The sequence below is a fragment of the Aspergillus multicolor genome, assembly GCF_047715735.1.
Source record: "Aspergillus multicolor strain CBS 133.54 unplaced genomic scaffold BDW74scaffold_3, whole genome shotgun sequence".
Taxonomy (NCBI): domain Eukaryota; kingdom Fungi; phylum Ascomycota; class Eurotiomycetes; order Eurotiales; family Aspergillaceae; genus Aspergillus; species Aspergillus multicolor.
In genome coordinates this window covers 1,176,301-1,188,430 of record NW_027395954.1, presented here as the reverse complement: position 1 = coordinate 1,188,430, position 12,130 = coordinate 1,176,301, and the positions used below count along the sequence as shown (strand labels likewise).

Sequence of the window (12,130 nt, the reverse complement as noted above, 5' to 3'; positions counted from 1 at the left end):
ACCTGGCCTCGACTCGGTTCCTCCGCACTTTCCCCAGACGAAATGACGGAATTGCCGATCTCGCCATATTCCTCTGCAACTATGGGCTAGACGACGAGACTGGTTCTTCTGAATCGGGTAAAATAGCGATACAAATTCAATGGTGCCATGCTTGAAGCTATGCTTCGTATGAGCATGCCATGAAGCCCATATGATGCCGAAAACCAAGGTCTCCTTCGTCATCAACCAACAGCTCTCCCCTGCAAAACTCCACTTGTTATAACTCCGGCGGGATGGAGCTATCCATAAAGCTTCGGAGGAGCTGTGGTCTATATAAGGGCGTCAACCGTCGGTACCTGGTCGTTGAACTGCATTCAATTGGACCAGCAATTGGATAATAACGCTACTGTGCCATAATGCAGCTGCTCCGTCTCGTTCCATTCGTCGCGGCGATAACTGCAGCGTTTGCCCATCGCGGATCTAAGCGGCCACAGCCCTACTCCAACGTTGTCATCTTCGACCCCCCAAGCAATTATACTATCCCGCGCACCCTTTACGCGCGCAATGAGCAACTTCCCAATGGCGATATATTGGCGACGTGGGAGAATTACTCACCGGAACCCCCAGCGGTCTACTTTCCAATCTACCGTTCCTCTGACTACGGTGAGACCTGGACTGAGATTTCTCGCGTCCACGATACCGCCAACGGCTTAGGTCTACGATACCAACCGTTCCTTTACTACCTCCCCGAACGCATTGGTCGCTTCCGTGCCGGAACCCTCCTTCTCGCAGGAAGCAGCATTCCAACCGACCTCAGTTCGACTCAGATTGACCTTTATGCATCGCAGGACCAGGGGCACACATGGAAGTTCTTGAGTCACATCGCTGCGGGTGGTGAGGCTGTTCCTAACAACGGTTTGACTCCTGTTTGGGAGCCCTTCCTGTTGGCGCAGTAAGCAATGACTTGAAGTCTCTGGAACTTGCTCTCAGTGCTAATTTCTGTCTAATGTTCCAGCAAGGGTAAATTGATCGCCTATTACGCCGATCAGAGAGCCAATGAAACCCACGGTCAGAAGCTGTCCCACCAGGTTACGAGGGACCTTATCAACTGGGGACCTGCCGTTGATGATGTGTAAGGTTGCCTTCTAAGTTGTAACTGGTAGGACTTACTGATCTGTACATGCTAGCGCCTACCCTACCTATACTGACAGACCTGGAATGCCCGTTGTGACCAAAGTATGCTCTTTCTCGATCCTACACTTTCCCTGGCTGACTGGAAAAGCTTCCCAACGGCAAATACTTTTACATCTATGAATACGGCTCATTCTTCAACACGTCCACCTACTCGTTCCCCCTATACTACCGCATCAGTGCCGACCCGGAGGGTTTTATCAACGCGGAACATCACGAACTGATTGTCTCGAGCGGTACGATCCCCACCTCTTCTCCATATGCGACGTGGACCCCATGGGGAGGAAAGAACGGGACGATTGTGGTTAGCTCCGGCACCCAGGACAGCATATTTGTGAACCAGGCTCTTGGTGAGGGCGAGTGGACAGAGATTGCGACTCCTGAGCCACACAGTTACACCAGAAATCTGCGTATTCTCAAGGAGGATCCCCGATTCGTGTTGTTGCACGGCGCGGGTGTGCTTCTTGGAGAAGAGAATAAGGTCACGGTGAGCTTGTTGAACTTGGAGGAGGCGCTAGCTGCTGTTTGAGGTTAAAGAAACGAATGTAAATTCCTGACGTATATATGGAGTATCAATGCACCATTTATGCAAATAGGTTGTTCATAGTCTCTCAATAATGAACGAAGCCAAGATGACTTGAAGGCTGTCTGAGGAAGGAGCTCCTCTGCTGGGTCGGCCGACTCGGTCGACTCGGTCGACTCGGTCGAGTCACTTGACCAGTCAGACTCACCAGCCTTCAGTTTTTCATTTGTCAACTTCACGTTAGACTCTCGCTCTCGGACCTTCCTTCGCAGCAGTGGCTTCCTTCAGACGTCGCCGCGGCAAAGGATTGACATCGCGTCTTCCCTGTATAGACCATGGCTAGAGCTCTAATGAGTTAGTCTCTTGCATCATTGACTAGCTTCGATCTTTGTTCATGCTGACAACACTCACTGACAGGTGCCAGATCGCCAAGGACTAGCAAATAACAAATGCTTGACGATGGATCCCCGAGCTGAACCGAATGTCTCAAGAGTCAAGAGTCAAGTCTTGCTTTAGCGACAGATCGGATAAGCTAGCTCGCCAGTAGTGTTGGAGACATCGGGCGTTACTACCCTTTTGACTCCCGCCGGACCGCTCCAAGACAACCGCAAATTCTTCGGCAAAACTCATAGCGGAAGGTGTCTTCAGATGTCCAGAGACTGAGCCGTGATTGGCTATTGGACCTGACGACGAGCAACCAAACTCCATTCGGTCCAAGCACTTGCTCGAAGGCCGATGGAGAGCATCGTGCCTTATCCGCAGGGCCCACTCCCATATTCCTGGAACGCGGCTTGAACCTTCCCCTCCAACGCGGATGTCAACCTTCTCGAGTACCGGGTGATCGGTTGAACCACTATTAGCGGCGATACATCGTATCAGAAGGAAAGGTTGAGGCTTGAAGGCGTCTCTTTTCCGTCACATTGACCACTCAAGGCTCGGCCATGGTTTGAAACGAACTCCTTGGACCGGGTTTCGTTGCCCAACATGATACATCAGCTAGCAAGGCAAACTCACATGCCCTGTCAACGAATGCGAGTGCAGGTCCTGTTGGTGCTAATGCATAGCCGGCCTCCATGCTCCGTATCATCTCCACCATATCATGATTAATGCCACACGTCCCAATCTCTGCGGAAACTTCGTACTTTTGATAACCATCATTTTCCGATTCCGCCGCGGTACCTGCGACCCAACCAATCCTCGTCACCTCACAGTCAGAAGGATAGATTATACACAGGGATCCAGGTTGAACTGTGCAGATCTGAGATTAGCTCCGCGCGCTATTTACCCTGATTCAGACCAGTCCATAGGCGCCTCCCGGGTGTCTCTTCCATCAATCCAGAGTCGTTACTGATAATCGCGGAGTTTAACAATAAAGAGGATTATGCATGCATGTGGATGGGATGGGTTGTGCAACGTCGGCTAGACCAGATTCCGCGGGCTTACAGCCTCGCCTGGTGCCCCTTATGGGAGCCTAGAACGATAGACCCAAGTCTACTCCATATATGTGGGGTGCGCCTTCCTTGACCAAAGGTTTTATCTGCGCCCAATTGAGTGATATGCGCATGGTGCACTGTGCCAGGGGTTTCTTCGGGGAATCTTCTGACATGGAGGATGCCTGTGAGCCGGGGTACTGAGTCCATCTTGCGGTCAGAGAGCTAACCCCCGGTCAAGCATTTCCAGGTATTGGCTGTATGACTTGTCCAGGCCAAACACGACAGGCACACCGTTCCTGTATCGTCATCCTTGGTCATGGACTGTCGAGTTGGCTACGAAGCGAGGATGTCTGCATATAAGGCCCGGAGTACGACAGTTGGTCATTCCAGGATCGGCAGCCTGCCACTACCCTTCGGGCCGCCTGCTGTAGCCTGGGGGCCTCGAAGATCCATACACGATCTACAAAGTACGGAGTAGGTTTGCTCGTTACTCGGTAGATCTGATGCCACAGTCATCATAGTGATCCGTGCGCTCCTTCGATGATCAAGAGTCGGTATACAATACACTTAGTACAAAGTATTAACTCTGCATCTCACAAACTGACAGTTTTACCAGCCATTTAGTCCTGAGTAATGCCATTCATCTCTTGTTGCTTTTTCCAAAGCTAAATAGTACTCCGGCCCCTGCTTCTGGACCTTCGTCTGACTGGATCAGCCACTTAGGTTTCGAGCAAAAGCAACGGCGAATGACTGCCTTGGGATATGTGCAAGCGTGATGCACTAGCAGCCTCCCTCTGCAACACAGGCTGAAATGGCAACGTCCAATGAAAATAAAATATCGCTTGCTTCATGGACATGGATTGGCCGTTATAGGCTTATAGCAGTTTTGAGCGCACTGCTGCAATCAACATTGCATAGACGACGCGCACTATCACCGCTAGACATACGCATGTTTTCATACATCGCATCATTCCTCGCTAGACCACCTTGTGGGACTAATGTCAGCAACGTCACGAAACCTGCATAGTGAACGAATGTCGGCGGCCTCCGAAGAGGAAGTCCTGAGCCCCATTGACGACCGACGATCAGGCTAACTCATATCTTGGTATCATATATGCGATGCGTACTGTGGAATCATCCCTCGCTCATTATTTGGTTGTCACTGACAGTAGGCTGGTAGGCTTGAAAGTTTTGCTCATGGGCCGCGTATATACAAAGTATTGGGCTATATGTGGGCTGTTGGCAATGCCACACACATACGCAGTGGACACGCACACACCTCGCTAACACTTTCAGGCATTCAACTCTGCCCTTGTTTTCCCCCAGATCAGCCTCGTCTCTTTCTTTTCTTTTTATGCATGGTTACAGCTGTCTAGACTAACTGGGGTGGGTTATGATAGCCCGTCACTGCATCCCGTTTCCCTCCAGGACCGCGCCCAAAGTCGTCCATTTTCCAGCAAACCCTTGGGCTATGTATCTTGTCGTTCGGTTCTAGCTCAATCTGATGTCCCGCCACCCTTCTTTGCGGGGCTTCGTGATGGCGTACGTTTTCTCCATTCTTGATAACTCGATCGCGACAATCGGTTGGTGATCGAGGCACCGTTGGGAAGAACCCAACAAACACATATCATGCTACTCAATAACCCTAGTTAGAGCCATCTCGCCAGTTAGATGATGTCTTTCCGGAGAGTCGGACTGTCAGAACAGGGTGTAGCACCTTGATACCCGTTTCTCCGTGCGAGCAAGCTTTCATCAGCTTCTGTGTTGCCCGAACCCTTGCCGCCGTTGGCTCTTCTTGACCGATCCTTCAAGACACAACTCATCCCTTTCCGTGAATTATTTCGTCTATCATTGACCGCTTCTTGATTCTTGATGACCACCCACGTGGGGTCCCAAAACACCCACTTGCATCAACTCGGGCAGAAATCATCTGCGCTGGTTGCAGGAAGCAGCATTCATACTTGCGAAGCGAGTCCTCGCCAGATGTCGGGGGCGCCGTTCCAACGCTGGACATATATTCCCGATGGCAGGCCAACCAACGTCAGAAATCACCCGTCCGATGAAACCCGCCAAAGGCAGACGCCAGTTACAAGTCCTTCGTACGTGCCACAAGAGCCACCTCGTTTCCTCAGCCAGGGCCACGAGCCGACCATGATGCAAAGCGCAAGCTACTCCAGGCTTCCAATGCACGGGTATCCGATACAAAGCCGGGCACTGGATACCAGAAGTGATCCCAAGTACATGCCTCTTCCAACAACGACATGTTCACTGGCGCAGTATAGCATCCAGCGGCCAAGCACGTCGAGGAACGTGGAAAGTGCGGGCTCCTCAGGTCCTTATTATGATGTCTCAAGTCGTAGCCGCAGTTCCGTTGGCTCTGTTAGCCGGGCTACTGATGTGGACTCGCAGTAAATACCCCTTCTCATAATGGCATCTTTTTGGTCAGAAACCCCGGAAGGGCTCTCGGGATCTTTCATACTTCCCTTTCCCTCCCAGTCTTCTCTAGTGAAATTGGCTGCTTCTGGCATAACGCTGCCTTCAACTTTGACGAACCCTGAAACTAACATGTGGTGCTCAGATATAGTAGTTCTTCTACAACCTTTCCGAGCCCCGTTCATTCCGACAGAAGCCCTATCTATCCAACTATACCTTCTCTATCAGGGTATCAGCAACATGTACCGGTCCAACAACGACATGTTACCGCCGGCATGCCATCTGGATTTGAGAATATACTACACCACTATTCACCGTCACCCTCCCCTCCACCACGGCGCGCAAGCCCTTCGTCCCGATACCGTCTCTACATCAGACAACAGCCCATAGCCGCTCGAGCCTGCGGTGCCGGCGACAGAGACCGACGACCCGTCGACCCACCCCCAATCATCCAACTGCTCCTGACTGACTTCAACCCGAACTCAGAGGAAGACCGATCCATCCTTCAAGACCCCCGATTCACCGTCGGATGCCTCCTATATCCCGTCCAAGATCCGTCCTACCTCCCAGGCTCATGCGTCGGCCCGCCAAATCCACACCCAACCCCAACGTATCCAAGTTTCGGCGTCAACATAGAAGACAGCAACGCCCCCGGAAATTCTACCCCGCTCCTCTCCGGAAAAGCCTTCGCCTCCCCCTTCTACGTCGACGAGGAACCAGATCCCAACTCCGCACCCGCCCACCCCTCCAGCACCGACGACTACGACGCCAGCCCCCGAACACTGACGTTAAAACCGCGCACCGGGTCACTCCTCACACCACCCGCGTCCTTCTTTATATTCTCCGATCTCTCCGTGCGCACGGCGGGCCTGTATCGCCTCCAATTCAGACTCATGAACTGGGGCGCCATTGAGGATACGGGGCAGTCCATGCCCATTCTCGCCGAGGTCTGGTCTGATCCCTTCCGCGTCTACCCAGCGAAAGACTTCCCTGGAATGAGGGATTCGTCGCTTCTTACGCTACGGTTGAAGGAGTTGGGGTTTGTCGAGTTGAAGACGAGAGGTCAGGGGATGGGGAAGGGGAGGAGAGTTGGGGTTGCGAAGGCGGGCTCGAGGGCTCAGGTCGAGTAAGCATGTTGAAAACAATGACTTTGGTCTGACAGTATAGGGGTATCATTTTGTTTGAGCAGTTTTCAAAGAACAGGTCAATAAGGCGTTGATGGATGGCACTGGGGATATATCATTTCGGACACTGCGGATGATCTAGCATATACTAAATTTAATCAGAAGAGATAACCGTTCCGCACAGTAATCTGGAGGTCTGCATGTTGAGTGGGCCTGTGTGTTGTAAGCCACCAAAGAGATAAAGTTGATGTTGAGTCAAAAATCAAGCCATGCAACTTTCATCCCATCACAATGCCCGGTGACAAGACGATCAAGATAACGGTGTGCCATCTGGCGTGTCGCCTGCAACCCTTCGGTTCCCAACGGCAGCGCTATTATTTTGTGCAGTATTGTTTCTGCAGTCTCCTTATCACCTTCCTGTGAAAGCAGGCAAGCAAGGTTCAAGCCAGAACTTGGACAATTCTCTGCGAACGCAACGCGATACCATTCAATAGCCATCAAGCGGTAATCACGATAAGAGCGCGGTGCAAAGTATGAGAATAATCCGGCAAAAAAGCCCTTTTTAGGGCTTTTGGCTTCTATAATGCCATGGTCTTTTCTTCTCGGGGGGTTTTCTGTTTGCCGGGGTTCACCAGGTCGCGGTTCTAATCCCACAGAGATGAGATAGTAATAATTGGCTAGTTTCCGACAGGCGGTTTTGTTTCCAGCCGAAGCTGCTTTTCCCATAAATATTTCATAATTCTGCATTTTGTGTTGTGCCTTGTAGTACTCTGCGAACCGCATCAACGCAAAGGGGTCCTGATACTCCTTCGCCCCAAGATTTATAGCACTTAATACGTCTCCGTCATATGTCTTAGAGAGATCGCCAGTCGAATCTGCACCTCGAAGTCTCTTATCCTCTCGTAGAAGCCACAGGTACAATTCCCACGGCGGTTCGATGAGTCCGTTAATTGTAAGGCTCTCATTGCTGCTAGGTGGAATCTGTGTTGGTTCAATGATGCGCAACACATCCCGAACGAGTTCGACTCCTTGCCGGTATTGACCTTTTAGTCCAAGATACTTGGCATAGACTAGCATGGCCCGCGGGTCACGGTTGTCCTGCGCATCTCCATCGCTTTCGGATCGCGTAGCGAGACTCTGAACCCGCGCAATGGAAGGTGTCAGTCGCGGCTCCTTAATATGCACTGCCTCGCAGACACTTTTGTTTCCATGCGCAAATCTGAGTTGCTGGGCTGCCGTAAGCAGAATTGCCATTCCAACGCCGGCAAGCATACAAGACTCCTGCAGCCAATTGTTCAATTCTCTGTCACCCCGAAAGACTTCGCGGCCGATTTCGTATAAGGTGTCTATGGACACACCTTCGTCTACAACACGCGAGATGATACAGGTCAGTCAGGAATTTAAGAAAGATGTTTTGATCTGGCCAGAGATAGAAAGGCGACAAAAGCTATAGTGGCAAGACATACCATTGGCAAGACCGACGATAGCATCCTTGGACGGAGCCATAGCCGTTGCCCTTCTTAGAAGGACCGATCCAATTCTCCTAAACTTCCCAGGCGTAATAGACTTATCAATGACTCCATCTACCAGCATCTCGCTCGCCAGTTTGAGTCCGTTCACCTGGATAAATTGCAGGCGGGCATTGAGCGCAGCGTTCTCCGGTGAGTTAGGCGAAGCATCGAGAAGTCGGTTACCCGGAAACGCAGCTTTGACATTGGGGCGGGCATTTGCGCCAGCGACCTTTCTTCGAGTCGAAGGAGATGCGACGGCTCGGCTGCGGGAGGGAGTGGTGTGGAAAGGTCGAGAGTGAGAAGAATTGTGGCTGTTGCGTGCAGAAGGGTCTTCAATTGCGGGAAGGAACGAGGGACGGACGGGATTCGTGAAGAGCAGAGTGGAACATTCCAGCCGGCTCCATTGTCCGATGTTTGGCGGGCGAGTGCGTGACATTATTGCTTGAGTGTTGAAGAGAGTAAGGTTGGAGTTGCGGAGAGAAAGAACTCGGAGATATCCGCATGGGCTGATCGAGCCCGAGGACGGAGTATACTCCGTCGCGCTGTTGGAACCACGCTACCAGCTACCCTTTGTCAAGGTCATTCTATGAGGTACTAATTCTTGTTTATCAATTATAGTATCCCTTTGGAGTGCTTCACTCTGCTGCTCATGTTCGTTGACACTTGACACTGGCAGATGTTGACAGTCGCGCTAGTACCAAGTTGGCTAGAATAATGTGCCCTCCAGGTACAGGTGGACTATACGGACCTTCTATCGACGACAGCAGTACTGGACATCCTTGGAGCCATTGTATACCAGCTATAATATTGTCAGATCAAATTGACTTCATAGAATCAAAGAGCTCGGACGTACTGTTCCTGCATGCTACACGTAGATTACCTGCTGAATCTCGATCACGGCGTCCAGATACCCACGGATCTTGACTCGGTAAAAGCCGGCCTATATCACTGGATGTCTTCATTAGACTTAACATACCTGGTCAAGTTCCATGATTAGTTAGTAACGACAACCCGAAGGTAGCGGGTACGCGAAACAGCTGAGAACGAATCCGTAATCTCTCTTCTGGATTAAAACAGTCCAAACAAGTAGATTATAATATACATTCGCTGCCCATCTCCCACTCCCTAGTCAAGTTATCAAAACACCTTCAGAAGAGACACAGATATATGACAGAAAAGAGAAAACACATCTAACCACCTAGGAAGCGGGAGAGACGCAGCACGACGCAAAAACCCAGGACATGGCTAAGGCGAATGCGAACACGAACACTCATCACAGCATGCATACATAGCATCGAGAGCACCCAAGTACGTACTTCATCCAAACGACCTGCGAAACGTTTACTCCAAAACAGCTTTGCCACCGACCGCCTTGAGCGTCTCAACGAGCTTCTCGGCCTCCTCCTTAGGCACACTCTCCTTGAGAACCTTCGGCACAGACTCAACGAACTTCTTGCTGTCAACGAGCGACAGACCGAGAAGCGTCTTGACCTCCTTGATAACCTTGGCCTTGGAGGCGGCGTCAATGGACTCCAGCTTGATGTTAAAGAGAGTCTTCTCCTGGGCGGCGGGAGCGGCCTCCTCTTCTTCGACGGCGGCAGCGGCACCGGGACCGGCACCGGGGGCCATGGCGAAGCCACCGACGGGGAGGTCGGGGATGTTAAGGCGGGACTATTCAAGACGATATATCAGTTTCCGGACATGTTAAGAAACGTCGAGGCGTATTGGTCCATCGGTAGGTTAACCGGGGAAGCGGATAGCGATATGTAGGGATTCGCCGGTTGAGTGGTTGGATGGGCTCACCTTCAGGCTAGCGACAAGGTCGGCGGTCTCTAAAAGGTTCAATTGGCTGATCTGGTCGACGATTTGCGTGATCTTGGGATTGGCAGGGGCAGCAGCGGCCTCTGTGGACTGCCACCTCCGGCTCACAGTCTGCTGATATGTAGCGGAAAGGCGAAGAGAAGCGGAAGGGCGGACAAGCTGTCTGCAGCATCGAGCTGCGGCCTGGGAAATGATGGACATTTTGAAGGTTGAACGGAGGGGGAACGGCGGAATTGACGCGGGAGTAAGGTGCACGGAGGTGTGGTCTTGACGCTCTCGTTCGATCAACAATTAAAGGCGCAACTGAAAAAGAAAGTCGATATTCCGGGATGGAAAATCTGGCTTCATCACGTGACACAGTACAATGCTCCGGTATCAACAGCCCATCCTACCTTCGGAGATCGATATTCCCATCCTATTTTGATCCTGGTGGAAAAAAGGGTATCATGGTAGATTTGATTTATATTAATTTGAAACGCTTATCGAACACAGCAGCCACAATTGCACTCATCCTCCGTCCCGTCTTCCAAATGGCATATCAATACATTATACATGAAGGTATACAGCATTACTATCCGAGAGCTCTTTTCTCCAGATTATCCGTCTCGCAACTCTGTCCATCCCCGAATAACGCCTATGAGCGCTTGGTGTACCTTTTCATTGACCGTCTTTGCTCCTTCTGCTGCTCACGGTCAAGGTACTTGCGCTGCTCTTCGGCGTTCATGCCACGAAGAACCCGCTCTCTCTCTTCCTTCTTGATCTTCTCGGCCGCCAGCTTACGTTCTTCCGCCTTCTCCTGCTCGTCCAAGCGGCGCAGCTTCTTGACTTCCTCCTCACGCACATTCCGAATCTTGCGCATCACCTCGGGACGGAAATGAGCAAGGCTAACAAGACGGTCAGGGAAGCGCAGGAACTCGGTAAATAGCGGCAAGGTAGAGGCGTAGCCGGAAGAAGAAGATGCAAGAGATCCGACGAGCTGAACACGCTTGCGGGGGGCAGTTTCTTCGATCCTGTGGAATCGTCAGGCGGGGCTTGGGCGTTATAATGAGGGAATGAAAACTTACTTAGTAGGCTTGTCAACCGGCTGGTCAGTGACAATCAAATACTTGAAGTTGTTTCCGGCCTGCTCCACGGCCTGGATGAGCTCCGGGGTGAGGAGGGTATCCGTGATCTCAGCGTTCTCGGTCATGACAGTCACCCACTGGGGCAATTTCGCGTTATCACGAGTGAAGGTCATGGACGCATCGTATCTATCGTTACGGAAATTACGCATGTGGCTCTTGTGAACAATGGCGAAGATGAAGCCATCGTAGGTCGAGTTGTTGACCTTGAGGGCCGAGGTATCCTTGCCGGGAACCGGAACAAGATCCTTCTCCTTGCCATCGAAGGTGTAAGCGGTAGCCTCAAAGGTCTCCTCGGGCGAGGGCCAGCTGTCAAAGAAAAATGCAAACACCTGGTCCATCCAGTAAGTCACCGGGTTGGCGCGCTTAGGCATCTTGATCGCAACATCAAGAAATGCGACATTTTGGCGGCCAGTCGCGTAGGTGGAGAACTCCTGGGGCGACTTCTCCTTGAGAATTGAGTGAGGGGTCGAGATCTCCACGGAAATAGACTCATCAGGTTTCTGGATGCCATCAAATCCAACAACCGCGAACTCGTCTCTGAGAGCGGAGGTATGAGCCGCAGCCCATTCAGTCGCACGCCGCCGGTTCTTACGTGTACCCCAGAAATGGAATATGACGATTAAGAGGATAATCGGCATTACCATCGCCTCTTGCATGAAATCCTTTGGGGATGTGCGCTCCCATACCCGGTACCATTTCGTATACACGACGGGTTCGGCCCCATTCTGGCCTAGTGGAGGTGCCGACGGAGCGTTCAAGATAGGAGCGGGGGATGGCTCGGGCGCTTCCACAAAGTCGGCGAAGTCTAATCATGGAATGAAAGTCAGCCAGCGGAATTACTATAGCAGGTTCAAGATAGACGTAAGAGCGCAAGACTTACCACCGTCTTCTAGTCCAGCCGAGTTGGAAGGCTGGGCGCCGCCAAAAACGTTCTTGAGAACTCCCGCCATTGCGAGGAGATGGAAAGGGCGGAGGAAGAGAAATAGGCCCG

General features: G+C 51.7%; 6 protein-coding genes across 6 annotated transcripts; 3 read left to right on the top strand and 3 right to left on the bottom strand.

Moving 5' to 3' along the window:
* The first annotated feature begins 212 nt into the window (after nucleotides 1-212).
* On the top strand, nucleotides 213-1,908 carry BDW74DRAFT_78138 (sialidase family protein). The gene is made up of 4 exons (XM_073733709.1): nucleotides 213-931; nucleotides 995-1,111; nucleotides 1,167-1,215; nucleotides 1,262-1,908. Exons 1-4 carry the CDS (start codon nucleotides 396-398, stop codon nucleotides 1,697-1,699), a joined length of 1,140 nt encoding a protein of 379 aa, XP_073587885.1. The 5' UTR covers nucleotides 213-395; the 3' UTR covers nucleotides 1,700-1,908.
* A 688-nt stretch (nucleotides 1,909-2,596) lies between these two features.
* Nucleotides 2,597-3,088, top strand: BDW74DRAFT_78133 (uncharacterized protein). The gene has a single exon (XM_073733708.1). The coding sequence runs from the start codon at nucleotides 2,793-2,795 to the stop codon at nucleotides 3,042-3,044; it is 252 nt and encodes an 83-aa protein (XP_073587884.1). The 5' UTR covers nucleotides 2,597-2,792; the 3' UTR covers nucleotides 3,045-3,088.
* A 1,516-nt stretch (nucleotides 3,089-4,604) lies between these two features.
* BDW74DRAFT_78082 (velvet factor family protein) lies at nucleotides 4,605-6,814 on the top strand. The gene is made up of 2 exons (XM_073733707.1): nucleotides 4,605-5,534; nucleotides 5,705-6,814. The coding sequence occupies exons 1-2, from the start codon at nucleotides 4,999-5,001 to the stop codon at nucleotides 6,687-6,689; spliced, it is 1,521 nt and encodes a 506-aa protein (XP_073587883.1). The 5' UTR covers nucleotides 4,605-4,998; the 3' UTR covers nucleotides 6,690-6,814.
* Nucleotides 6,775-8,722, bottom strand: BDW74DRAFT_146092 (uncharacterized protein). Its single transcript, XM_073723280.1, has 2 exons — nucleotides 8,150-8,722; nucleotides 6,775-8,047 (listed from the first exon to the last, which is right to left on the bottom strand). Exons 1-2 carry the CDS (start codon nucleotides 8,628-8,630, stop codon nucleotides 6,939-6,941), a joined length of 1,590 nt encoding a protein of 529 aa, XP_073587882.1. The 5' UTR covers nucleotides 8,631-8,722; the 3' UTR covers nucleotides 6,775-6,938.
* Nucleotides 8,723-9,238: 516 nt separating this feature from the next.
* On the bottom strand, nucleotides 9,239-10,298 carry BDW74DRAFT_146091 (mitochondrial 54S ribosomal protein bL12m). Its single transcript, XM_073723279.1, has 2 exons — nucleotides 9,998-10,298; nucleotides 9,239-9,865 (listed from the first exon to the last, which is right to left on the bottom strand). The coding sequence occupies exons 1-2, from the start codon at nucleotides 10,214-10,216 to the stop codon at nucleotides 9,536-9,538; spliced, it is 549 nt and encodes a 182-aa protein (XP_073587881.1). The 5' UTR covers nucleotides 10,217-10,298; the 3' UTR covers nucleotides 9,239-9,535.
* A 351-nt stretch (nucleotides 10,299-10,649) lies between these two features.
* Nucleotides 10,650-12,089, bottom strand: BDW74DRAFT_174365 (CCDC47 family protein; the record flags this gene model as incomplete). Its single annotated transcript, XM_073728018.1, has 3 exons — nucleotides 10,650-11,025; nucleotides 11,080-11,944; nucleotides 12,020-12,089. The coding sequence occupies 3 exons, from the start codon at nucleotides 12,087-12,089 to the stop codon at nucleotides 10,650-10,652; spliced, it is 1,311 nt and encodes a 436-aa protein (XP_073587880.1).
* Between the last annotated feature and the right edge of the window lie 41 nt (nucleotides 12,090-12,130).

Coding starts and splice junctions, on each gene's coding strand:
- BDW74DRAFT_78138 (XM_073733709.1), top strand. CDS start 396: ATGCAGCTGCTCCGTCTCGTTCCATTCGTCGCGGCGATAACTGCAGCG. Junction 932..994: donor GAGCCCTTCCTGTTGGCGCA/GTAAGCAATGAC, acceptor CTAATGTTCCAG/CAAGGGTAAATTGATCGCCT. Junction 1,216..1,261: donor GAATGCCCGTTGTGACCAAA/GTATGCTCTTTC, acceptor TGACTGGAAAAG/CTTCCCAACGGCAAATACTT.
- BDW74DRAFT_78082 (XM_073733707.1), top strand. CDS start 4,999: ATGACCACCCACGTGGGGTCCCAAAACACCCACTTGCATCAACTCGGG. Junction 5,535..5,704: donor GCTACTGATGTGGACTCGCA/GTAAATACCCCT, acceptor TGTGGTGCTCAG/ATATAGTAGTTCTTCTACAA.
- BDW74DRAFT_146091 (XM_073723279.1), bottom strand. CDS start 10,216: ATGTCCATCATTTCCCAGGCCGCAGCTCGATGCTGCAGACAGCTTGTC. Junction 9,866..9,997: donor ACCTTGTCGCTAGCCTGAAG/GTGAGCCCATCC, acceptor CGTCTTGAATAG/TCCCGCCTTAACATCCCCGA.
- BDW74DRAFT_146092 (XM_073723280.1), bottom strand. CDS start 8,630: ATGTCACGCACTCGCCCGCCAAACATCGGACAATGGAGCCGGCTGGAA. Junction 8,048..8,149: donor TATCGTCGGTCTTGCCAATG/GTATGTCTTGCC, acceptor CGCGTGTTGTAG/ACGAAGGTGTGTCCATAGAC.
- BDW74DRAFT_78133 (XM_073733708.1), top strand. CDS start 2,793: ATGATTAATGCCACACGTCCCAATCTCTGCGGAAACTTCGTACTTTTG.